The sequence below is a fragment of the Anomaloglossus baeobatrachus genome, chromosome 6 (genome assembly GCF_048569485.1).
Source record: "Anomaloglossus baeobatrachus isolate aAnoBae1 chromosome 6, aAnoBae1.hap1, whole genome shotgun sequence".
Taxonomy (NCBI): Eukaryota; Metazoa; Chordata; class Amphibia; order Anura; family Aromobatidae; genus Anomaloglossus; species Anomaloglossus baeobatrachus.
This window is the reverse complement of record NC_134358.1, coordinates 379,415,028-379,441,741: the sequence shown is the minus strand read 5'-3', so window position 1 is coordinate 379,441,741 and position 26,714 is coordinate 379,415,028. Positions and strand designations below refer to the sequence as shown.

At 42.5% G+C, this 26,714-nt stretch overlaps 1 protein-coding gene across 1 annotated transcript in view; it reads left to right on the top strand.

Annotated features, from left to right (window-relative positions):
* Positions 1 to 26,714, top strand: part of ITGA9 (integrin subunit alpha 9) — a 644,853-nt gene that overhangs the window by 483,959 nt on the left and 134,180 nt on the right. Inside the window, exon 20 of the mRNA XM_075316572.1 lies at positions 22,384 to 22,463. Within this exon, the coding sequence (XP_075172687.1) occupies positions 22,384 to 22,463 (80 nt within the window). The remainder of the gene's footprint in view (positions 1 to 22,383; positions 22,464 to 26,714) is intronic.

The window sequence follows — 26,714 nt, the reverse complement described above, 5'->3', positions numbered from 1 at the left end:
CAATTACAGCTTGCAGACCTTTGGCCTTCTAGCTGTTAATTTGCTGAGGTAATCTGGAGATATTTTACGCTATGCTTCCAGAAGCTCCTCCCAAAAGTTGGATTGGCTTGATGGGCACTTTTTGAGTATAATACGGTCAAGCTGCTCCCACAACAGCTCAATAGGGTTGAGATCTGGTGACTGGGCTGGCCACTCCATTACAGATAGAATACCAGCTGCCTGCATAATTTGGAGGTGTGCTTTGGGTCATTTTCCTGTTGTAAGATGAAATTGACTCCAATCAAGCACTGTCCACAGGGTATGGCATGGCGTTGCAAAATGGATTCTTTGTTCAAAATCCCTTTTACCTTGTAGAAATCGCCCACAAAGCAACCCCAGACCATCACATTACCTCCACCATACTAGACAGATGGCGTCAGGCACTCTTCCAGCATCTTTTCAGTTGTTTTGCGTCTCACAAATGTTCTTCTGTGTGATCCAAACTAGAGATGAGCGAGCAGTAAAATGCTCAGGGTGCTTGATGCTCGAGTCGAGCATACTAAAATGCTCGGGTGCTCGACCTGAGCATCGGGCCCAATGTTAGCCTATGGGAAACTTGAGCTTTTTTCCGGCGTCACCCCCGGCCGTCTGGAGAAAGCTCAAAAATGTAACAAATCTATGACATCAGTGCTCAAATGACATGAGAGCAGCATAGGGAAGACCCCTGTAAGCATTTCTGACTCCCATGTCACTGCTGTGCACAATGTTGTCTTTGTATTAGGGGGAGGAAGAATCCTGTGTTCCTCCTCCCGCGTGACAGGCACTTTCGCTTTGTAGTGTATGTGTGTCAGCTTCTCTCTGCCTGTACATTCGCTGTAAAGTGATCAGTGGAAGAAAAAAAACAGTATATTCACCTGTCTGCAGACTCCTGAGACACTTCTGATCACTACAGGACCTGCCGGTGATCAGTTGATGCGGTCACCTGACGGCATCAGCTGATTATTTAAGTCCAGCGGTGAGGCCGACTTTTTACCACCCAGCCGGTTTAAACATCAGCTGATGCTGTCAGTTGACCACATCAGCTGATTACCGCGTGACTCCTGGAGCGATCAGACGGGAGTCTGCAGACAGGTGAGTATAGTTTTTTTTTTCTACTGATGCATCAGCTGATTGTATAAACGGCTTTTAAACAATCAGATGATGTGTCATGTGATTCAGGTCCTTGAACCTCACACATCATCTGATCGCTTTGACTTCCTTCTGGCAAACCGATCAGATGATATCAGATCCGAATTGGACATCGTGGGACCCTCGACCCAGGACTACGGCAGAGGGGGGGGGTTCTTTAGTTCAATAAAGATGGAGTCAATAATTGTGTTTTGTTTTATTTCTAATAAAAATAGTTTTCTCTGTGTTGTTTTTTTTTATCTTTACTAGAAATTCATGGTGGCCATGTCTAATATTGGCGTGACACCATGAATTTCGGGCTTAGGGCAAGCTGATAATACACAGCTAGCCCCAACCCCATTATTACCCTTCAAGCCACCCGGCACCAGGGCCACTGGAGAGTTCGACACAGCGCCAGAAGATGGTGCTTTTATGAATGCGCCATTTTTTGGGGTGGCTGTGGACTGCAATTCGTAGTGGGGAGGCCCAGAAAGCTTGGGCCACCCTATACTGCGGATTCAAGTCCCCAGCTGCCTAGCTGTACCTAGGTGGACACAAAAATTGGGCGAAGCCCACATTGTGTTTTTTTTAATTATTTCATGAAATTCATGAAATAATTTTCCCTATATTTTTGGTTCCCAGCTGGGTACAAGTAGGCAGCTGGGGGTTGGGGGCAGCTCGTAGCTGCCTGCTGTACTTGGCTGGCATACAAAAATATGGCGAAGCCCATGTCGATTTTTTTTTTTTTTTAAATCATTAAAAAAACAAAACAAAACATAACCCTAACCCAAGGGTTAGGGGTAAAAAAAATGCATGGGCTACCTCTGCATTTTCTATTGCTAAGAGTAACCCAAGGAGCTACTGGCTGCTAACCCGCACTGCTTGGTGGTACCTTCACTGGCAATGGAAAATCCAGGGAAGCCTTTTTTTTCCCAAAAAAGTAAAAAAATAAAAAAATGACTTTGACCTAACCATATTTTTGTAGGTACAGCAGGCAGCTACAGGCTGCCCCCAACCCCCGGCTGGCGATTTGTACCCAGCTGGGAACAAAACATAGAGGCAAGCCCTTTTTTAATTATTTCATGAATTTCATGAAATAATTAAAAAAAAATTATGTGGACTTCGCCCAATTTTTGTGTTCAGCCAATTACAACTAGGCAGCTGAGGACTGGAATCCGCAGTACAGGGTGGCCCAAGCTTTCTGGGCCTCCTGCTGGGAATTGCAGTCTGCAACCACCCCGAAAAATGTGCTTTCATAGAAGTGCTATCTTCTGGCGTTGTAACCAACTCCCTCAGCGGCCCTGGTGCCGGGTGGCTCGCTGGGTAATAATGGAGTTAGGGCCAGTTGTGTATTATCAGCTGGCCCTAAGCCTGAAATTCATGGCATCACACCAATTTTAGACATGGCCATGGTAAAGATAAAAAAAACACAGCACACAGAAAAATATTTTTATTAGAAATAAAACACGACACAATTAGTGACTCCATCTTTATTGAACTAAAGAACCCCCCCCTCTGCCGTAGTCCTGGGTCGAGAGTCCCGCGATGTCCAATCCAGATCCAATATCATCTGATCAGTTTGCCAAAAGTAAGGCAAACCGATCAGATGATGTTTCAGGTTCAAGGACCTGAATCACATGACACATCAGCTGATTGTTTAAAAGCCATTTATATAATCATCTGATGCATCAGTAGAAAAAAAAAAAAACTACTTTCACCTGTCGGCAGATTCCTGTTCCATCACTCTAGGAGCCGCCGGTAATCAGCTGATGCGGTCAGGTGACCGCATCAACTAATTGCCCACAGGTCCTGCAGTGATCGCACATGCCCTGGGAGTCCGCAGACAGGTGAATATGAATATCAAAGAAATCTCTCTCTCTCTCTTTCTCTCTCTCGCTTTCTACTTCTATTTGCCGAGAGAGAGAGTTCTTTAATATTCATATTCACCTGTCTGCAGACTCCCGGGGCACGTCGATCGCTCCAGGACCTGTAGTTAATCAGCTGATGTGGTCACCTGACCGCAGTCACCTGATCGCATCAGCTGATTACCGGCGACTCCTGGAGCGATCGAATGGGAGTCTGCAGACAGGTCACACTAATCTGTCCCTAGCTCATCAGCATCTCCCCCTACACTAGCTGGCTGTGGATCACACTGCCGAGAACAGTGCCGTCAGGTGTCATATAGAACTGATGACGCTGTGCGGCCAGCAAATCACTGTAATGCCACAACCAACATGGCTATGGCATTACAGTGTGTGACAGTCAATCCCTGCATATGGGCTGACTCTGTAAACAGCACCAACATGCAGGGACGGGGGGCCGAGCATGTGCCCAAGCATCTCACCGGTACTTGAAGCTCGCCAAGTATCCCGAGCACTGAGATGCTCGGGCGAGCACCGATTAGCGGCAAGCATACTCGCTCATCACTAATCCAAACACCTCAAACTTTGATTTGTCTGTCCATAATACCCTTTTTCCAATCTTGCTCTGTCCAATGTCTGTGTTCTTTTGCCCATATTAATCTTTTCCTTTTATTAGCCAGTCTCAGATATGGCTTTTTCTTTGCCACTCTGCCCTGAAGGCCAGCATCCTGGAGTCGTCTCTTCACTGTGGACGTTGACACTGGCGTTTTGCGGTTACTATTTAATGAAGCTGCCAGTTGAGGACCTGTGAGGTGTCAATTTCTCAAACTAGAGACTCTAATGTACTTGTCTTGTTGCTCAGTTGTGCAGCGGGGCCTCCCACTTCTCTTTCTACTCTGGTTAGAGCCTGTTTCTGCTCTCCTCTGAAGAGAGTAGTACACACCGTTGTAGGAAATCTTTTGTTTTTTGGCAATTTCTCACATGGATTATCCTTAATTTCTAAGAACAAGAATAGACTGTCGAGTTTCACATGAAAGTTCTCTTTTTCTGGCCATTTTGAGAGTTTAATGGAACCAACAAATGTAATGCTCCAGATTCTCAACTAGCTCAAAGGAAGTTCAGTTTTATAGCTTCTCTTATCAGCAAAACTGTTTTCAGCTGTGCTAACATACTTACACAAGGGTTTTCAAGGGATTTCTAAACATCAATTAGCCTTCTAACACAGTTAGCAAACACAATGTACCATTAGAACACTGGAGTGGTGGTTGTTGGAAATGGGCCTCATACACCTATGTAGGTATTGCATTCAAAACCAGACGTTTGCAGCTAGAATAGTCATTTACCACATTAACAATGTATAGAGTGTATTTCTGTTTACTTTAATGTTAGCTTCATTGTATAAAATTGTGCCTTTCTTTCAAAAATAAGGAAATATCTAAGTGGACCTAAACTTTTGAACTGTAGTGTTTATGTCAGTGTATATGATGTTGTATAGATTTTTGTCTATTTAGATGTATTTTTGTGAGCTTGTCTTTAAATATGTATATGTATGTCTGCCTGTATGTGTACGCATCTGTGTACCGTATGTGTGCGTCTGTGTGTGGATGTGGCCCACTGAGACTCTTTCACCCAGGGCCCACAAAAACCTAGAGCCAGCCCTCAGAGCTGCTATGTATAGCTAGAATCACACTCTCCTTTGAACGCCAGCTACAGGCTGGCTTTCATAAGAGGAACGTAATGATGGGCACAGGGGTCATAAGCAAACCCCTAGCTATCATGATAACCCATCGGCACCCTGTGATCATGTTTGGGCCACGTTGATGGAAACGTGGAATGATGCACCCCCCTGCCGGCATGTGTTCAATGCCGCTGTCAGAGATTAAAAAGACAAAACAATCACTGATCTCGGGGAGACAAGCCAGAGAAAACACTGCCGGCAGCCAACGAGGGCACTCAACACAGTGAAATCATAGGTGCATTGCCCCCTGGGAAATATTCAAATCAAAAAAGTCCATGGAGCCTCTGTTAGGAGTCTCGACACAGACACTAGCCAGATATCCCTCCAGGAAGGACCTAGCCAAGGAGTGACTCTTTTTAAGAAACCACCGTAACCACCATATTAAGTGGCCCTTTTAGTCAATATCCAACTCTTTGAGAAGTTTAAAGATATGACAAGGGAAATACCAAGGCCAAGTATCCATCCACAGACAGCTGTTTCGGGGTATTGCCCCTCATCAGTGTGGAGTAGGATTCTGGCCAGGTGGGAGCAGTGCCTAGTAGACCAACAAGACAAAACAATCACTAATCTCGGGGAGACCAGCCAGAGAAAACACTGCCGGCAGCCAACAAGGGCGCTCAACACAGTGAAATCCTAGGTGCATTGCCCCCTGGGAAATGTTCAAATAAAAAAAGTCTGTGGAGCTTCTGTTAAGAGTCTCGACACAGACACTAGCCAGATATCCCTCCAGGAAGGACCTAGCCAAGGAGTGACTCTTTTTAAGAAACCACCGTAACCACCATATTAAGTGGCCCTTTTAGTCAATATCCAACTCTTTGAGAAGTTTAAAGATATGACAAGGGAAATACCAAGGCCAGGTATCCATCCACAGACAGCTGTTTCGGGGTATTGCCCCTCATCAGTGTGGAGTAGGATTCTGGCCAGGGGGGAGAAATGCCTAGTAGACCAACAAGACAAAACAATCACTAATCTCTTGGAGACCAGCCAGAGAAAACAATGCCAGCAGCCAACAAGGGCGCTCAACACAGGGAAATCCTAGGTGCATTGCCCCCTGGGAAATATTCAAATTAAAAAAGTCCGTGGAGCCTCTGTTAGGAGTCTCGACACAGAAACTAGCCAGATATCCCTCCAGGAAGGACCTAGCCAAGGAGTGGCTCTTTTTAGGAAACCACCGTAACCACCATATTAAGTGGCCCTTTTAATCAATATCCAACTCTTTGAGAAGTTTAAAGATATGACAAGGGAAATACCAAGGCCAGGTATCCATCCACAGACAGCTGTTTCGGGGTATTGCCCCTCATCAGTGTGGAGTAGGATTCTGGCCAGGTGGGAGCAATGCCTAGAGATTGACAGCAGGATATAAAAAAAATAAAAGCTGTGGGTGGAGTGGAGCTCCAACTGCAGCTATTAAAGGCACATGATGGCTGGTTAAATCAGCATCATGCTCAGGGAAAGGTGCGGGTTCAGCATGCAAGCGCACAACAAATCCAGGGGCACAACATACAGTTAGGTCCAGAAATATTTGGACAGTGACACAATTTTCGTGAGTTGGGCTCTGCATGCCACCACATTGGATTTGAAATGAAACCTCTACAACAGAATTCAAGTGCAGATTGTAACGTTTAATTTGAAGGTTTGAACAAAAATATCTGATAGAAATTGTAGGAATTGTACACATTTCTTTACAAACACTCCACATTTTAGGAGGTCAAAAGTAATTGGACAAATAAACCAAACCCAAACAAAATATTTTTATTTTCAATATTTTGTTGCGAATCCTTTGGAGGCAATCACTGCCTTAAGTCTGGAACCCATGGACATCACCAAACGCTGAGTTTCCTCCTTCTTAATGCTTTGCCAGGCCTTTACAGCCGCAGCCTTCAGGTCTTGCTTGTTTGTGGGTCTTTCCGTCTTAAGTCTGGATTTGAGCAAGTGAAATGCATGCTCAATTGGGTTAAGATCTGGTGATTGACTTGACCATTGCAGAATGTTCCACTTTTTTGCACTCATGAACTCCTGGGTAGCTTTGGCTGTATGCTTGGGGTCATTGTCCATCTGTACTATGAAGCGCCGTCCGATCAACTTTGCGGCATTCGGCTGAATCTGGGCTGAAAGTATATCCCGGTACACTTCAGAATTCATCCGGCTACTCTTGTCTGCTGTTATGTCATCAATAAACACAAGTGACCCAGTGCCATTGAAAGCCATGCATGCCCATGCCATCACGTTGCCTCCACCATGTTTTACAGAGGATGTGGTGTGCCTTTGATCATGTGCCATTCCCTTTCTTCTCCAAACTTTTTTCTTCCCATCATTCTGGTACAGGTTGATCTTTGTCTCATCTGTCCATAGAATACTTTTCCAGAACTGAGCTGGCTTCATGAGGTGTTTTTCAGCAAATTTAACTCTGGCCTGTCTATTTTTGGAATTGATGAATGGTTTGCATCTAGATGTGAACCCTTTGTATTTACTTTCATGGAGTCTTCTCTTTACTGTTGACTTAGAGACAGATACACCTACTTCACTGAGAGTGTTCTGGACTTCAGTTAATGTTGTGAACGGGTTCTTCTTCACCAAAGAAAGTATGCGGCGATCATCCACCACTGTTGTCATCCGTGGACGCCCAGGCCTTTTTGAGTTCCCAAGCTCACCAGTCAATTCCTTTTTTCTCAGAATGTACCCGACTGTTGATTTTGCTACTCCAAGCATGTCTGCTATCTCTCTGATGGATTTTTTTTTTTCAGCCTCAGGATGTTCTGCTTCACCTCAATTGAGAGTTCCTTAGACCGCATGTTGTCTGGTCACAGCAACAGCTTCCAAATGCAAAACCACACACCTGTAATCAACCCCAGACCTTTTAACTACTTCATTGATTACAGGTTAACGAGGGAGACCCCTTCAGAGTTAATTGCAGCCCTTAGAGTCCCTTGTCCAATTACTTTTGGTCCCTTGAAAAAGAGGAGGCTATGCATTACAGAGCTATGATTCCTAAACCCTTTCTCTGATTTGGATGTGAAAACTCTCATATTGCAGCTGGGAGTGTGCACTTTCAGCCCATATTATATATATAATTGTATTTCTGAACATGTTTTTGTAAAGAGCTAAAATAACAAAACTTGTGTCACTGTCCAAATATTTCTGGACCTAACTGTATGATGTACCAGTACAACATATGTCATGAAGGGGTTAAAAGAAATTATGTAAAAGTTAAAGGTGCAGATGGAGCTTTCAGGCATTTACTGAGTTGTAGTTTTTGCTGTAGAAGTCTTGGGAACTTTATGTTTCAGCACTGTCCAGTACATAACTTGGCCTCATGTGCAGAAACTGATGACAAGGGATTGTTTTGTTCACCTTTTGGAAAATTAGTTCCAACCACCCACTTATAAAACATCCTCGAATTCTGTGTCCAAAATTTCTGCTAGTAGAAAGTGTTTGTTCCATAGCAATAATGTTCTACTATCCAGGCTCTAATATTGAAGCTGAGACTGAATTGCTATGGTAGGGTTGATCCATTCTGAGATATCAGGGGTTGAAGTGAGAGCTGCAGCTCGTACACTCAGTTCTGATTTTAAGAGCTTGCTCACACCACAGTATAAATTGGATAAGTGCTATCATATTTTTATCAGATCAATGTTATTCAATAGAGCAGTGCTGATGACCCTTTTTTTCACTGACCGTATCTGTGAAAAAAATGGCAGCTTGCTGTGATTTCACTCTGAAATCAGATGGGTGCGAGAAAAATATTGGATGCTGTACGGAGCCACATAGCATTCGATTCTTACAGATACATTACAGTTCTGTTGCATAGTAAACTGTAAATGGAACTGTAAATGATTAATAGCTGCTAAATAATAAGAATTGATTGATTATGGACAGCACAGGGATGACAAGTGAGGAAAAATCATCCCACTTTTCTGGATGAGAATCCTTTTATACACTAGTGTAACCCTAGCCTAAACCCTTAATATCTAATGACCAGGTTACAATTTTCAGTTTCAGGCTAGGGTCACACAACAGTATAAAAATCGGTCCCATTTTCATCCAGAAAAGTGGCTTTTTGTTCTCACTTGTCATCCATGTGCTGTTCACATACAGTCGTGTTTCCGTTTTTTTTTCTTATCAGCTATTAATCATTGACAGTTTCCTATGTTACAGAATTGTAATATATCCGTAAAAATTCAGATGCTATACTGTGGCTCCGCACGGCTTCAGATTTTTTTCTCACAACCATAGACTTGAATGGATGAGTCTCATCCGATTTCAGAGTCAAATTGCAGGGTACTGTGATTTTTTTTTCCCGTGCCAAATTGGTATGAAAAAAAAAGTTCATCACTACGGTCTCATTGAATAGCATTGGTCACAGTGCAATATGTTCTTTTATTGCTTTGCACTCGTCTGATTTTATACGGGGGTGTGAGCGAGCCCTCAAAATGAGTCCAGAATCACCACTGTATGTGCAACCCAACCTGAGATATAGTCTCCCTATCACCTACCTTAGCCAGTCTACAGTAGGAGAGTGATGGGGAAGGAGACTACGAGGATGCAACAGCACGGACAAGGTAGATGATCTCCTTCTGTCCCTGTGTAATGTAAAATGTGTATTATAGCTGTTGAGTAAATAAAAGTGTAAAAAAAAAATAATTAAAAATCATGTTAAGAAATTAAATAACATTTTTTCTTTTGTTCTTTTTTTTTTGTCATAAGAAACAAACACATTTTTGGCATCACCGTGTCTGTAACGACCCAAACTAAAAAATAGCTTATCCGTTAACTCTCCTGGTCAACCAAAAGCAGAAAGGGAAACCAGAATGGCAGTTTTATGGTCACTTTACTTAAAAAAACATTAGAAGAAAAGTGATTTAAAAAAAGCTTAAAATGGTACCAGAGAATACTACATTTTGTCACACAAGTAGAATCAGCTCTCACACAGCTTTGTCAATTAAAAGATAAAAAAAACCCATTTGGCTCTTATGGGGGCTTTAAATGTTGCGACATCGCTTCCGAAATATCGGCGGGGTCACGTCGTTAGTGACGCACATCCGGCGCCGGTAACGACATCGCAACGTGTAAATCCTAGATGAGCCAATAAACGATCGCAAAAGCATCGAAAATCGGCGATCTGTGTAGCGTCGGTCATTTTCATAATGTCGGGTCGACCGCAGGTACGATGTTGTTTGTCGTTCTTGCGGCAGCACACATCGCTGTGTGTAAACCCGCAGGAGCGACAAACATCTCCTTACCTGTCTCCACCGCCAATTTGGAAGGAAGGAGGTGGGCGGGATGTTATGTCCCGCTCATCTCCGTCCCTCCGCTTCTATTGGCCGACCGATTAGTGACGTCGAGGTGACGTCGCTGTGACGCCGAACGCACCTCTTCCTTGAAGGAGGGAATGTTCGGCAGTCACAGCAACATCACCGAGCAGGTATGTGCATGTGAAGCTGCCATAGCGATAATGTTCGCTACGGCAGCAAGCACCAGATATCGCATGTGCGACGGGGGCGGGTACTATCGCGCTGGACATTGCTAGCCGATGCTAGCAATGTCGCAACGTGTAAAGTACCCCTTAGAGTATGGCATCACAACATTATTTTTATATTCGATATTATTGTAAAAAAGTGATAAAACATGAATAAACTATACATATTTGATACCACCGTGTGTATAATGAACCAAACTACAATGTGAGCTTGCTATTTATCCCACTTAGTCAACGGCATAAAGTCAGAATTTCTCTTTTTTGTCACATTGTTTCACAAAAGATAAGTAAAAAGTAAATCGAATTGCTTCCAATTAAAGCTACAAAGCGTTCTATCAAAAATAAGCCCTCATATACTTACATTAACTGAAAAATGAAAAAGTAAAGTCTCCCAGAATATGGAAATCCCCCCAAAATGTTTTATACAAAGTATTTTTACTATGCAAGCATAGAAAAACAGAAATAAGGCAATATAAATTTGGTATATGGTTAATCGTACTGACTCATATGAATAAAGTAAATTTGTCAATTATACCATGAAGACAACATAAAAATTACCGTTATTGGGAAAAAATAGCAATTTCCACTTTTTACCATCTTCTGCACATTAACTTTTTGATGAAACAGTTGAGGTCAAAGTGGTAACCTCCCTGTGATAAATGTTTTGATGGCTAAAGTTTAAAAAAATGGGATCACTTCAGGGAGTTTCCTCTATACTAGTACCTCAGGGGTATGGCAAATGCAATATGTAGAAAGAAAACTATTCCCAAAAATGTGCTCCCCTTCCCTTCTGAGCCTTTGCGGTGCGCCAAAACAGTAGGGTTTTACCAAATTGACATGTTTCTGATTGGTGGTGCTCTGTTCTACTGCAGAGCCGATGCTTGGTTTTGTATTATTCTGGTTGTTCTCGATTTCGGGCCCTGTAGGGGGGACCTGTTCGTTGGAGCCTCGTTCCCGGTGAATGCTCTGCTTTATTTTAGAGCTACTTCACCCAAAATGCGGCTAGTGATCGTTCCTGTGTTGCAGCAATTGTTGCTGGCTCCCGTAAGTGACCATCTTGATTTCGTCCCGCTACCTTGTTGCTAGTACCCTCCTCCGCCTGTTTCCCCAACCCTGTCTTGACTCCCTGACTCCCAGACCCATGGCTTGTATCCTGACCTCGGCTACGCTCTCTCCCTTTGTACCTTTTGTGTCTTCATGGCTTCCAGACCCCTGGCTTGTATCCTGACTTCGGCTCCGCTCTCTCCCTTTGTACCTGACGTGTCTTCCTGGCTTTCAGACCCCCGGCTTGTATCCTGACCTCAGCTCCACTCTCTCCCTTGTAACTGACACGGATTCCTGACTTTGGCTTTTTTGACTACTCCTCCACTAGTGTATCTAGCGACATCTAGTGTTCTAACATCATACTTCTCCTCCACTAGTGTATCTAGCGACACCTAGTGATAGAGCACCACAAAAATATTGGGTATTGATGTACTCTGGAGAAATTTAGTAATAAATTACAGTGTACATTTTTTCTCAGGACCTTTTGTAGAAATGAAAAGTGTTTAAATATATCTACATGATATTGTAAAGAATGCAGTTTTTCATTTTCACAGGCCAGTAGTAAAAAAAAATCCATGAAACACCTGTAAAAATGTTCACTAACTCAGAGACTCTGCTAATGCAATAATGAAAACCAATTCAACAAAAGGTTCACTCCAAAAGACACATGGCACTCTTTCCTTGCTGAGTTAGGCTGTGCTCTAAGGGGTACTTTACACACTATGATATCGGCACCGATATCGCTAGCGAACGTACCCGCCCCCGTTGGTTGTAAGTCACGGGCAAATCGCTGCCCATGTCGCACAACATCGCTTACACCCGTCACTCGCACTTACCTGCCTAGCTACATCGCTGTGACAGCGACGTCACGCGGCAGACGTCCAATAGCAGAGGAGGGACGGAGATGAGCGGCTGGAACATGCCTCCCACCTCCTTCCTTCCTCATTGCCGGTGGATGGCAGGTAAGGAGATGTTCTTCGCTCCTGCGGTGTCACACATAGCGATGTGTGATTGCGCAGGAACGAGGAACAACATCGCTACTCACCAGACAATGATATTTGGTGTTTGGACGACCTCTCCAACACCAACGATTTTTACCACTTTCGCGATCGTTGTAGGTTGCTCGTACGTGTCACACGTTGCGATATTGCTAACGATGCCGGATGTGCGTGACAAACACCGTGACCCCGACAAGAAATCGTTAGCGATATCGCAGTGTGTAAAGTACCCCTAAGGCCTGCGACACATATCCGTGCCGCCGGCACGTGTTTGTCATTTTTTACACGTACCGGCGGCACGGAGACACGTTAAGCAATGCTACCCTATTGTAGCAGGCACACACACGAAAAACCACACGGAACGTGTGTCCGTGTGCGTTTGTACGTGTGTGCGTTTTTCAAAGCGCTGACATGTCAGTGTTTTCTCCCGCAGCACGGGTGTCACACGGCCTGCACCTGTACCACACGGGTGTAGTGTGGATGCGGTCTCGTGTGACACGCGCCGGAGCAAACACACGTGTCAGTGAAAAAAAAAAAAACATTAACTCACCTTCTCCAGCCCTCCTGCCTCTGCCGCTGCTGCCACTTGCTGCCGACCGCTGCTCATTATTCTCATTTAATATTCACTTCACTGCCTGGCAGCAGCGGGGAGACGGGAGGGCTGGAGACCGAGGATCAGCACCACGGACAGCAGCGCGGACAGCAGGAAGGACCAGGTGAGTATGTAAATTACCGGTTCTATGTGTGCTATCGCGGATAGCACACGTAGAACACACGTGGCCCGCACGTACCAGAGACACGTACTTACCTGCACGCAACACGCAGGGGAAATACGTGTCTCTCGGCACGTGTGTGAATTTCACGTGAGTGTGGCAGAGGCCTAAGACAGTAGAGTGCGACCACATATGGGGTATTGCAGAAATTCAGCAACAAATTGTTGGGTGGTTTTTTTCTTATTGCTCCTTGTGAAAATCACACTTTTAGCCAGTGCTTTCAATTTTCATGCATATTTTTTTAAATTTCACTTTGAAACAAAATTGCAAGAATATGCCTGCGTTTTTAAGTTGCTGCGTGGCATTTTGACAATTTGTCAGGTGTCTACCTTCAGAAAATTCATACATTATTGGGGTTAATATCAACTTTTTATTTTTTGTAATTTAGATTTTCTTTGTACACATCAAAACTGCAAAAATTATGTTGGTTAATGGATGCACAAAATGTAGAAAAAATCTTGGTTAAAAGTTAGGAAATGAAGTACTTTGTGAACAGTTCATCAAACATTGTACGCCATTTTGACAATTACAAAACTTGTGACTTTTGGTGTCTTGCGCCAACTCTGCCATCCTTATAAAAAAATGGATGGAGCTTAGCGGAAGGAGACTTGGCCTAGCATGACCGGACAAATTCACTATAATTTGCATGAATTATATTCAGAAAATGGCATGTGGACAGCTGGAAGATGCACCAACTTTATTAAGAGATGCACATCTTGTAATGAATTTGTGCGACTTGAATCTTACACCAAAGGCTTCTGGATTGAGACTGGCATGCAGAGCACAAGTCTTCTTTTCCAAAGGCCTCATACACATTAGACTGATAAATTATAAACTGGTTAGGATGACACACTATTGTATATGGGGATCCCAGAAAACTGATCTTTGGGGAGATGTCTATCAGGCACGTTGGACTTCAAATCACTTTGGACTATGAGAGACAACCTGGTGGAAGAGGTCTGGCGACAGGAACCTAAGCATCACTCCTGTGTATGGGAGAGCCAGCCAAGATGGCTGTCTGCTGAATAATTGGCTTCTGCCATCTAATGCCGGGTTATTACTTGCTTAACACCGGTGCACCAACTTTATTAAGAGATGCACATCTTGTAATGAATTTGTGCGACTTGAATCTTACACCAAAGGCTTCTGGATTGAGACTGGCATGCAGAGCACAAGTCTTCTTTTCCAAAGGCCTCATACACATTAGACTGATAAATTATAAACTGGTTAGGATGACACACTATTGTATATGGGGATCCCAGAAAACTGATCTTTGGGGAGATGTCTATCAGGCACGTTGGACTTCAAATCACTTTGGACTCTGAGAGACAACCTGGTGGAAGAGGTCTGGCGACAGGAACCTAAGCATCACTCCTGTGTATGGGAGAGCCAGCCAAGATGGCTGTCTGCTGAATAATTGGCTTCTGCCATCTAATGCCGGGTTATTACTTGCTTAACACCGGTGCACCAACTTTATTAAGAGATGCACATCTTGTAATGAATTTGTGCGACTTGAATCTTACACCAAAGGCTTCTGGATTGAGACTGGCATGCAGAGCACAAGTCTTCTTTTCCAAAGGCCTCATACACATTAGACTGATAAATTATAAACTGGTTAGGATGACACACTATTGTATATGGGGATCCCAGAAAACTGATCTTTGGGGAGATGTCTATCAGGCACGTTGGACTTCAAATCACTTTGGACTCTGAGAGACAACCTGGTGGAAGAGGTCTGGCGACAGGAACCTAAGCATCACTCCTGTGTATGGGAGAGCCAGCCAAGATGGCTGTCTGCTGAATAATTGGCTTCTGCCATCTAATGCCGGGTTATTACTTGCTTAACACCGGTTTAACGCACTATGTATAATTTTTTTCAAGTTTTTTCTGTAAAGTCATGTAATGTATTGTAGGGATTAACTCGCTTTTAGAACCAGGTACCATTCACATAGAACAAACATAAATTGAATACTACAATCCATAATAGTACAACTGATATACTACAATGGGGTCCCATATAACCATAGAAAAAACCTAAACATACTCCAAAGTACTTTGAAATTACTAATCATATACCACAAGTGGAGTAATTTTCTAAAGCAATTTTATTGATACAAAAAACAAAGAGCAATGGAGGCGAAATGCGCGTTGAGGTGCAGGGCAGTGGGGTCAGTATGGCCATCAGCGGTGGGTGTGCTAATCAGAGGTGGGTGTGCTATGAATTGAGGAAAATCAAGCGTGAAGCTGCCAAGATGCCATTTGCCACCACTTTGGCCATATTTCAGAGCTGCAACGTTACTGGAGTATCAAAAAGCGCAAGGTGTGCCATACTCAGGGACATGGCCAAGGTAAGGATGGCTGAAAAACGACCACCTTTGAACAAGCAACATAACACATAAGATAAAACGTCAAGACTAGGCCAAGAAATATCTTAAGACTGATTTTTCAAAGGTTTTATGGACTGATGAAATGAGAGTGAAGCTTGATGGGCCAGATGGATGGGCCAGAGGCTGGATCAGTAAAGGGCAGAGAGCTCCACTCCAACTCAGACGCCAGCAAGGTGGAGGTGGGGTACTGGTATGGGCTGGTATCATCAAAGATGAACTTGTGGGACCTTTTCGGGTTAAGGATGGAGTGAAGCTCAACTCCCAGACCTACTGCCAGTTTCTGGAAGACAACTTCTTTAAGCAGTGGTCGGTATTGTTGAAGAAAAACATGATTTTTATGCAGGACAGTGCTCCATCATATGCATCCAACTACTCCACAGCGTGGCTGGCCAGTAAAGGTCTAAAAGATGAAAAAATAATGACATAGCCCCCTTGTTCACCTGATCTGAACCCCATAGGGAACCTGTGGTCCCTCATAAAATGTGAGATCTACAGGGAGGTAAAACAGTACACCTCTCGGAACAGTGTCTGGGAGGCTGTGGTGGCTGCTGCACGCAATGTTGATCGTAAACAGATCAAGCAGCTCACAGAATCTATGGATGGTAGGCTGTTGAGTGTCATCATAAAGAAAGGTGGCTATATTGGTCACTAATTTTTTGGGGTTTTGTTTTTGCATGTCAGAAATGTTTATTTCTAAATTTTGTGCAGTTATATTGGTTTACCTGATGCAAATAAACAAGTGAGATAAGTTCATATTTTGTTTTTATTAAGTTGCCTAATAAGTCTGCACTGTAATAGTTTAGTGGCTTGCGAAAGTATTTGCCCTCCTTGAATTTTTAAACCTTTTCCCACATTTCAGGCTTCAAACATAAAGATAAAAATGTTAATGTTCTGGTGAAGAATCAACAACAAGTGGGACACAATTGTGAAGTTGAATGAAATTCATTGCTTATTTTAAACATTTTTTTAAAAAATAATAAACTGAAAATTGGAGCGTGCAATATTATTCGTCCCCCTTAAGTTAATACTTTGTAGCGCCACCTTTTGCTGCGATTACAGCTGCAAGTCGCTTGGGGTATGTGTCTATCAGTTTTGCACATCGAGAGACTGAAATTCTTGCCCATTCTTCCTTTGCAAACAGCTCAAGCTGAGTGAGGTTGGATAGAAGCGTTTGTGAACAGCAGTTTTCAGCTCTTTCCACAGATTCTCGATTTGATTCAGGTCTGGACTGTGACTTGGCCATTATAACACTCGGATACGTTTATTTGTGATCCATTTCATTGTAGATTTTGCTTTATGTTTGGGATCATTGTCTGTTTGAAAGACAAATCTCCGTCCGAGTCTCAGGTCTTTTGCAGACTCCAACAGGTTTTCTTCAAGAATGGTCCTCTATTTGGCTCCATCCATCTTCCCATCAATTTTAACCAGCTTCCCTGTCCCTGCTGAAGAAAAGCAGGCCCAAACCATGATGCTGCCACCACCATGTTTGACAGTGGGGATGGTGGGTTCAGGGTGATAAGCTGTGTTGCTTTTACGCCAAACATATCGTTTGGCATTGTGCCCAAAAAGTTCGATTTTGGTTTCATCTGACCAGAGCACCTTCTTCCACATGTTTGGTGTGTCTTCCAGGTGGCTTGTGGCAAACTTTTAATGACACTTTTTATGGATATCTTTGAGAAATGTCTTTCTTCTTCCCACTCTTCCATAAAGGCCAGATTTGTGCAGTGTACGACTGATTGTTGTCCTATGGACGACTCTCCCACCTCAGCTGTAGATCTCTGCAGTTCATCCAGAGTGATCATGGGCCTCTTGGCTGCATCTCTGATCAGTCTTCTCCTTGTTTGAGATGAAATTTTTGAGGGACAGCCAGGTCTTGGTAGATTTGCAGTGGTATGATACGCCTTCCATTTCAATATGATCGCTTGCACAGTGCTTCTTGGGATGTTTAAAGTTGTGGAAATCTTTTTGGAACCTAATCCAGCTTTAAACTTCTCCACAACAGTATCACAGACCTGCCTGTTGTGCTCCTTGGTCTTCATGATGCTCTCTGTGCTTTAAACAGAACACTGAGACTATCACAGAGCAGGTGCATTTATACAGAGACTTCATTACACACAGGTGGATTATATTTATCATCATCAGTCATTTAGGACAACATTGGATCATTCAAAGATTCTCAATGAACTTCTGGAGTGAGTTTGCTGCACTGAAAGTAAAGGGGATGAATAATATTGCACGCCCCAATTTTCAGTTTATTACTTTTTACAAAAGTTTAAAATAAGCGATACATTTCGTTCAACTTCACAATTGTGTCCCACTTGTTGTTGATTTGTCACCATAAAATTTACATTTTTTATCTTTATATTTGAAGGCTGAAATTTGGGAAAAGGTTGAAAAATTCAAGGAGGCCGAATACTTTCGCAAGGCACTGTACCTGCACAAACAGATATCCTCCTAAGATAGCCAAATCTAAAAAAAACCCCACTCCAACTTCCAAAAATATCAAGCGCTGATATTTATGAGTTTTTTAGGTTGATTGAGAACATAGTTGTTGATCAATAATAAAAAAAAAATCCTCTAAAATACAACTTGCCTAATAATTCTGCACACAGTGTATGCTATTACTGCGGGAGCTGGATTCTTTTTCTTCTTATCTTGAATGCTCCCATGCGTGCTTGACACATCTGAACTAAATAAGTTTATCTTGGTCTCATCAGACCAAAGGACATGGTTCCAGTAATTCATGTCCTTAGTCTGCTTGTCTCCAACAAACTGTTTTGCGGGCTTTCTTATGCATCATCTTTAAAAGAGGCTTCCTTCTGGGACAACAACCATGCAGACCAATTTGATGCAGTGTGCAGCGTATGGTCTTAGTAATGACAGGCTGACCACCTCTGCAACAATGCTGGCAGCACTCATACATCTATTTTGAAAAGAACCTGTGGATATGACGCTGAGCACGTGCACTCAACTTCTTTGGACGATCATGGCAAGGCCTGTTCTGAGTGGAGCCTGTCTTGTTAAACCGCTGTATGATCTTGGCCACTGTGCTGCCGTTCAGTGTCAGGGTGTTGGCAATCTCCTTATATCCTAGGACATCTTGATGTAGAGCAAGAATTTTTCTTTTCAGATTCTCAGAGAATTCTTTGCCATGAGCTGTCATGTTGAACTTCCAGTGATCAGTATGTCTGAATGTGTGAGTGATAAACTAACTACACCTGCTCCCCATTCAGACCTGGGAACTTGTAACACTAATGAGTCACATGACACCAGGAAGGGAAAATTGCTAATTTGGCGATTTTCACTTAGCAATGTACTCACTTTTGTAGCCAGTGGTTTTAACATTGTTGGCTGTGTGTTGAGCTATTTAGAGGAAACACCAAATTTCCACTGTTATACAAGCTGTACACGGACTTCTTTATATTGTATCACAGTGTCATATCTTCAGTGTTGTCCTATGAAAAGCTATAATACAATATTTACAAAAATGTGAGGGTGTACTCACTTCTGAAATGTACTGTATATCATCTTGTAGTGAATCTTCTGAAGGCTTTTCATTTATTAGGAATGATGTGGGTGTTGTGTTTATTATCACATACCTCTTATCACCCCACAGTGTTTATCAGTAGTTGGGTGAGCGTTGTTTCTCTGGAGTTGAGCAGTACAGATTTTACTGATACAGGCGGGTGAATGGCTTCCATTTAAATTCTGTATAGTAACTCGGGGTTATCAGTTTGGCCCGAGATCACATAGAAATTCTTGGAGTCTTGACAGATTTTATAGCTTTGTTACGGGAGCGGTCTGTTTTTTGGTTTCTTTAATGAATGAACATGCACGTGTCAGCAGATGGATGCTTTGCACATTAGTGCCTTTTAATGGCTTATTATTGTATGGCAGCATTCCTGGTTCAGTAAAAGAATGTAAATGCATGTGTAAAATGTTCAGAAGATAACATTGAGAAAGATATTTTAGCCTAATATATAAGCAGATCTGTTACCAGATTTCACAGTACAAGTGACAAATTATTATTAGGTAGATATATTAGACCTGGTAAGGCTTATGTACTTACTTTAAAAATACACTTAAAATAACTGTATAATCTTTTTCCTGCTTAAAAATAAGCATTTTAGGATGTCAGCTGTAGCGCTAATGCTCATATTAATTTGGGTACAATACAGCCATTCTAACCTCAATTATCAAAGAAAGTACATCAGCCTCGTCAGGTATCAGATATCAATTTAACAATGTGTGCAGTAGTGATTGGGGATTGTAATGATTAGACAACTAAGTTGAGCATCTCCAAAACAGGTCTTGCCAGGTGTTTAGTACCTACAGACACTGGTTTAAGGAAAGCAACCAATGAACAGGGGTAGCATCATTGGCACTCAGGGCTCATTGATATACATGGGTAATGAAGAGTAGCCCTTCTGATCCATTTCCGCATACATTTTGCACTCTCAAAGGGCTGAGACAAGGTATATTGGTGCCCTAGGCAAATAGAGCCGATGGTGCCCCCTCCACACGAACCTTCAGCCCCCATGTAAAGGAATGAGTAAAGAGACTAAGGTAACAGGACCCCAAATGCACTCTCCCCCCCCCCCTCTGGTGGGCAGGTGCCAAGATCCGTTGACTACTTTCAGTAGAATTCTTACCTGTTTCACCAAAATATACCAGAAAAAGTAAAAAAGTGGTGTACTTTATACGTGAGGCTCAGAAAGTGTGTTTTCACAGTTAGGGGTACTTTACACACTGCGACATCGCTAGCATTTGCTGGCGATGTCGAGCGCAATTGCACCCGCCCCCGTCGCACGTAGCGAACATTATCGCTATGGCAGCGTCACACACACATACCTGCTCTGCGACGCCGCTGTGACCGGCGAACCGCCTCCTTTCTGAGGGAGCGGTTCGTTCAGCATCACAGCGACGTCACAGCAGCGTCACTGAACCGCCGCCCAATAGAAGCAGAGGGGCGGAGATGAGCGGGATGTAACATCCCGCCAACCTCCGTCCTTCCTCCTTTTCCAGTGGACGCAGGTAAGGAGATGTTTGTCGTTCCAGCGGCGTCACAAATAGCGATGTGTGCTGCTGCAGGAACGACAAACAACATCGTACCTGCAGCAGCACCGATATTATGGAAATGAACGACGTGTCAACGAGCAACGATTTTGCACATTTTTGCGCTCGTTGATCGTCGCTCATAGGTTTTACACGCTGCTATGTCACTACCGGCGCTGGATGTGCGTCACTAATGAACGTGACCCTGACGATATATCGGCAGCGATGTCGCAGATTGTAAAGTACCCCTAAGATATGGAATGTGTGAAGCAATTGGTGGATATTCCAATGGAAGATAAACAGACTACATTATAAAGGGATATATATGATAGTTTTTATATCTATCATGCAATAAATACAATCTGCAACAAAACTGGGGTGGTTCTGGAACCATATTTCTCTATGGACAGTGGTTCTAGTGATGTGTTCATGTACTGGTTCTGGTCTTGTTTTTCTGTACTGATGGTAATTGTTGTGACATCTTCATGTAACGACGGTTGTTCTGGTGCTGTACTCATGTACTATTGATGACATGGTAATGTATTCACATAGTGATGATGGTTCTGTTGCTGTGTTCACCACCAGAACCATCATCAGAACCATCAGCAGTACATGAATACAAAACCAAAATCAACATCAGTACATGAATACATCACTAGAGCAATCCACAGTACATCAAAATGGCATCAGAATTATCATCAGTAAATGAATTGGTCACTAGAACAACCATCAATACATGAATATTTCACCAGAACCACCATCAGTAAATAAATGCAACACCAGAACTATTCCCAGTACATTAATCACCAGAATCTTCATCAATACATGAATACATCACAAGAACCACTATCAGTCAATAAGTACAACACCAGTACCGTCATCAGTACAGGAATACATCACCAGAACCACCATCAGTACATGAATACATAATCAAAACCACTATCAGTACATATATCACCAAGCTTAGTACAGAAATCAATTGTAATGTAAAGTCAGACTCATATTTATTTAACTCATGAGCCTACAACTCCCAATATGTCCTTAACAATATGTCCCAATATCCCCCCCTTATGTCCCCATAATATGTCCCCCCCTTTTACTTCATAGGCAGACCCTTTTGTCCCTATATCCAGCCTCTTATGTACCCATAGCCAGACCCTTTTGGAATGTCCCCATAACCAGCCTCTTATGTCCTCATAGATAAACTTGTATGTCCGCACAGTCAGCCCCTTATGTCTCCATAGACAGTCCCTCTTGTAATGTCCCCATTGCATCCCCTTATGTCCTCAAAGCCAGCCCTTTTATGTCCCCATATCCAACCCTTTATATTCCCATAACAAGCCCCTTATGTACCCATAGTTAGCCCCTTATGTATCAATAGCCAGCCCCTTATGTCCACATAGCCATGCCCTCTTGTGATGTCCCGATAGTCAGCCCCTCTTGTTTTACCAAAGCCAGACTCTTTTGGAATGTATTTATAACCAGCCCCTTATGTCCCCATAGCCATCCCCTTTTGAGCAAAACACTAAATGTCACAAGTTTTGTAATCATCAGAATGGCATACAGTCATATTCCTGTATGAGTCAAATATGGGTAGCAGCCTGGGGTGGACAGAATAGCTGGTGCAGATAGACTTACGCAGGTCACGTAGGGTAACAAGTGGTACCTATGTCTGCGATGTTTATTATCCTAATACTGTGATGCTCTTTCTATAAATTCTTCAATTTGGAAACATTCACCATGTTATCAAAAACTGATATTATTAAGAAAAGGCTAAGTAGGTTTATTTATGCTTGAATTTTAAACTTCTTTACTTTTTAGAAGATTGCTTTGTTAACAGTCTACATATTTCTAAGCGAAATGTCACCTAATTTAATAGTCACTTTTGTTTTCTTTCCTGATAGTATGACTTCAGTGTGATCTTTGATACAAGTCACTTATCTGGAGAAGATGATATTCTTAGGTTTCTGGTCAATGCCCAAAGGTACATTATCTGAAGTTTACTATGATGTTTATACACTTAATGTATCTATGTTATTCTTATCATTGGTGTGGTATGACTAATTTGCTGATGGTTTTCCCTAGAGGTGCCATGAAATAAACAATATACAAAATCTCATCAAGGGAGAATCCCAATTGATGTGTGATTAGTTAGCTTAGCTTCTAGGGGTGTTTTGTTGTCGTTTTAAAATTAAAATGTTCCAAAGCTTGGTCTGTATGAAAATCAAGCCAAAACCACACAAAATATATACTAAGGTATATCAACTAAAAACCACAAGGAACTACCTCAATTTCAATTTTATTTACATATCTTAGTTAAAAAGACACACCAGTATCCTCTCACTCAACATACAACTAAAATGTGACGGTATCAGTGAGTGCTGTACCCGTACCAAACAGGAGCAGTGGGGGATATATCGGATATATTTAATGAAACTCCTGGGATCTTAATCTTATAGGTGGATAGGGGGGCCTGCTGAATGAACCCTACTTTACCCCTTTACCCTTCCTACCAACGGAGGGTGTCTTAAGTTTTTGACTCATTTCTCCCGCTTCCTAACGCAATGACTTTTCAGTAGGACACCTGTAAGAAAACAAAAAATAGCATTCAGTTAAAAAGACTACACTATCAGTAGGGCTAGATGTCCGCAGACTACCAATTAAGAATGACTCACGTAGAATACTGTTGCCAGTCAGGGGTACTAATATAGAGCAGACTCGTTTCAACAAATCAAAGCAATTGACATAGGGATTAATATCCACTGATTCCTATAAGGAAAAATAATAAACAACTGCCTTCATCGGATGATTCCTATAACAAAAATAATCACAGACGCAATATCAAGGTTTGACCAGTATGACGGTCTATTTTTCATTCTAATGGTTCAGCAGGTACCTGTAAAAAATCTCTCTTATCAACAATGGTGTTTCAGGGACAATCCCCTATTAGGCTCTAAAAACAACCCAAACAATTATATACATTTTTGCTAGACCCATTCACCTCAGGCCATTATCTCCATTGGTAAGGTTATATATAGTTGGTTATTAGGGGTACTTTGCAAACTACGACATCGCAAGCTGATGGTAGCAATGCCGAGCGCGATAGTCCCCGCCCCCGTCGCACATGCGATATTTTGTGATAGCTGCCGTAGCGAAAATTATCGCTACGGCAGCTTCACATGCACTTACTTACCCTGCGACGTCGCTCTGGCCGGTGACCCGCCTCCTTCCTAAGGGGGCGGGTCTTGCGGCGTCACAGCGACGTCACACGGGAGGCGGCCAATAGAAGCAGGGGGGCGGAGATGAGCGGGACGTAAACATCCCGCCCACCTCCTTCCTTTCTCATTGCAGCCGGGACACAGGTAAGGCGATGTTCCTTGCTCCTGCGGCTTCACACACAGCGATGTGTGCTGCCGCAGGAACGAGGAACAACATCATAACATCGGTCCTTCCGAAATTATGGAAATGACCGACGCTACACCGGTCATACTATTTCGACGCTTTTGCGCTCGTTAAACGATTCACATACTCCGATGTCGACAGCGACGCCGGATGTGCATCACTTTCGATTTGACCTCACCGACATCGCACCTGCGATGTCGTAGTGTGCAAAGTACCCCTTAGTGTGCACGGGAAAAACATATGCAAACGGTCACATAGTTGTCCATGTCTTCCAGGATGTTTCCTAGAACAATCCTGCAAAGGAATTAAGAGGACCAATCTTATATATACAGTATAGCTAGGGTATCTTCCTCCTACATTATCAATTCATATTTACCTGCAAGAAAAATCCTCCTGGTCTAATAATGCCTCAGAGGACATAACAAGTAACTTATATCCTAGAAAAAACAACAGATATATACTAATAGAGCTACTGTTGCCTAAGGTAAAAAAACTACGCGTTTCGGCAGTATGCCTTCATCAGGTTACCCCTGAAACGCGTAGTTTTTTTCTTCATCTACCACCTGTCAGTGTTATCAGCCGGTGTTATTATACTTTTTTGGATATATTCTTTTTAACAAGTTGAAATAAAGAAATGCCATTTATTCAAATGCTTGGAGTCTGAGCTGGATCTTTCCCCTGCTTACTTTTGACTATTATTTATAGGAAGATACAGTATTCTCCACAAACCCGGTGCTTATTAATACGCTGTATATTTACAGAGATCATGCTTGCATTTATTTAGATAATAGGAATATACTCACATCCTACGTATTTTGTTTTATCAACCCACTATTACTTTATATCTCAATATTGGGAATATATGGAATATGTATATATCACTTAACCATATTCAGTCCAGTATGCATCTATCCAATCTCAAAATTTCTACATCCATCATTAATTAAAGACAATAAATGACATCTAAAATAGCTATAATCCATATTTTCCCCCTTAATGGCCTAATGGTATTCTATTTCACGTTTATGCTAGTAATGTAGTCTCAGGACAATATATATAAGGTAACAATGACCAGGTGGAGGGATTGCATATCCGCATTACTACTCTTTCCTATCAGTAAAACACATCAGACGTCAGATGAAACTGCTAAAACTCAAGATTTCATTCATCCCTCCGGACGAGACCGAGTCCAACAGAAACGTCCATCTCGCCTCTCGTTGCAATATTCTCCTGTTCCAATCCCCTTTTCGTTGTGTTCTTGGGAGCACCTCTATAACTTGAAAAGAGATGGCTTTGGTATCACCACCATGACATTGATTCACATGCCGAGCTATTGCCGTATCCCTCTTGTGAGTGATGTCACCCAAATGTTCCCCAATCCTCACCCGCAGCTGTCTCTTGGTTTTACCAACATATCCCAAGGGACAGGTGCACAGATAAACCACCCCCTGAGTCCTACAGTTGGCAAAGTCCCTAATCATAAAGGTTCTATTGGTGCTCAAATTACTGAACTCTTTCCTTTGGTTAATATAGGGACAGAAAATACAGTTCCCACATCTAAAGGTTCCTCAGCGTTTCCTGTCCAACCAGGTTCCCCCACCTTTTGGTGGTACAAAGTGACTTTGTATAAGGTGGTCTTTGATAGATTTTCCTCTCCTGAATGGCACCCGCCGTTGGTAGGAAGGGTAAAGTAGGGTTAATTCAGCAGGCGCCCCTATCCACCTATAAGATTAAGATCCCGGACGTTTCATTAAATATATCCAATATATATTCCCCACTGCTCCTGTTTGGTACGGGTACAGCACTCACTGACACCGTCACATTTTTGTTGAATGTTGAGTGAGAGGATACCAGTGTGTCTGTTTATCTAAGATATGTAAATATAATTGAAATTGAGGTAGTTCCTTGTGGTTTTTAACTGTATGAAAATCACCAAAACATGATTACTAACCTACTGTCGCCTTCAGTGCTGCCTGACCGCTGGTCCTTGTGGATATTTGTTGACCTGGCTGCAGTGGTGACGTCATGTCTACTGCACATTATGATTCAGCCTAGTGCTTATGAGATATATGGCACAAAACCGCCAAGTCCAGTGACTGGATACAATGGTCACTTGCTATCAATGCGACATCACCCCTGCTGGTTTGTAAAGAAAATTTGGTGGTGAGCAGCATTGAATCGATCAGTACTGGAGCAGCAGTGAGTAAGTAATGATGATTTTGGTATTTCATACAGATCAAGCTTCTGGATGTTTGAAGTTGGTCAAATCTAGAATACAATCTGGAAAATGAAAGATTCCCTCCGTAATAATTCTGAACCCCATGTTCCATTAGCCTTTAGTTTGGAGGTCTCCACATCTTCTACAAGTTAACTGTTAATGCCATTGGTAGCTCTACGAGGTCTACACCAATTAAAATGTCTCGATCTGTCACATGTTTCTTATAATAATAGGAACCTTTTAATATTTTTACTATTATGATGTATTCAGATTAAAATGTATTATGCACATCTGAACTAGAAAAATCAGTCACACCTATAGGTATAGGTGGGATACTAAGATACAATGACTAAATATAATAAGGAATCACTCCAAATACAATTAGAAATCTACATCTGAAGGAGTCATAACTTATTTGTGGTGGACTCTTAAGTCCACCACAAATATAAAGCCTGAATATTTTATTTAATGAATATACACATGAATAAAATGTCAATCAAGGTGAAGACATCAAACATAATTAGCAACACATGGTATGAAGGGGCATGGACAATGCATCACATTACACCACAATCATCAATCTTGATGACCCTTGAGGAAGCCCATGCGAAATGA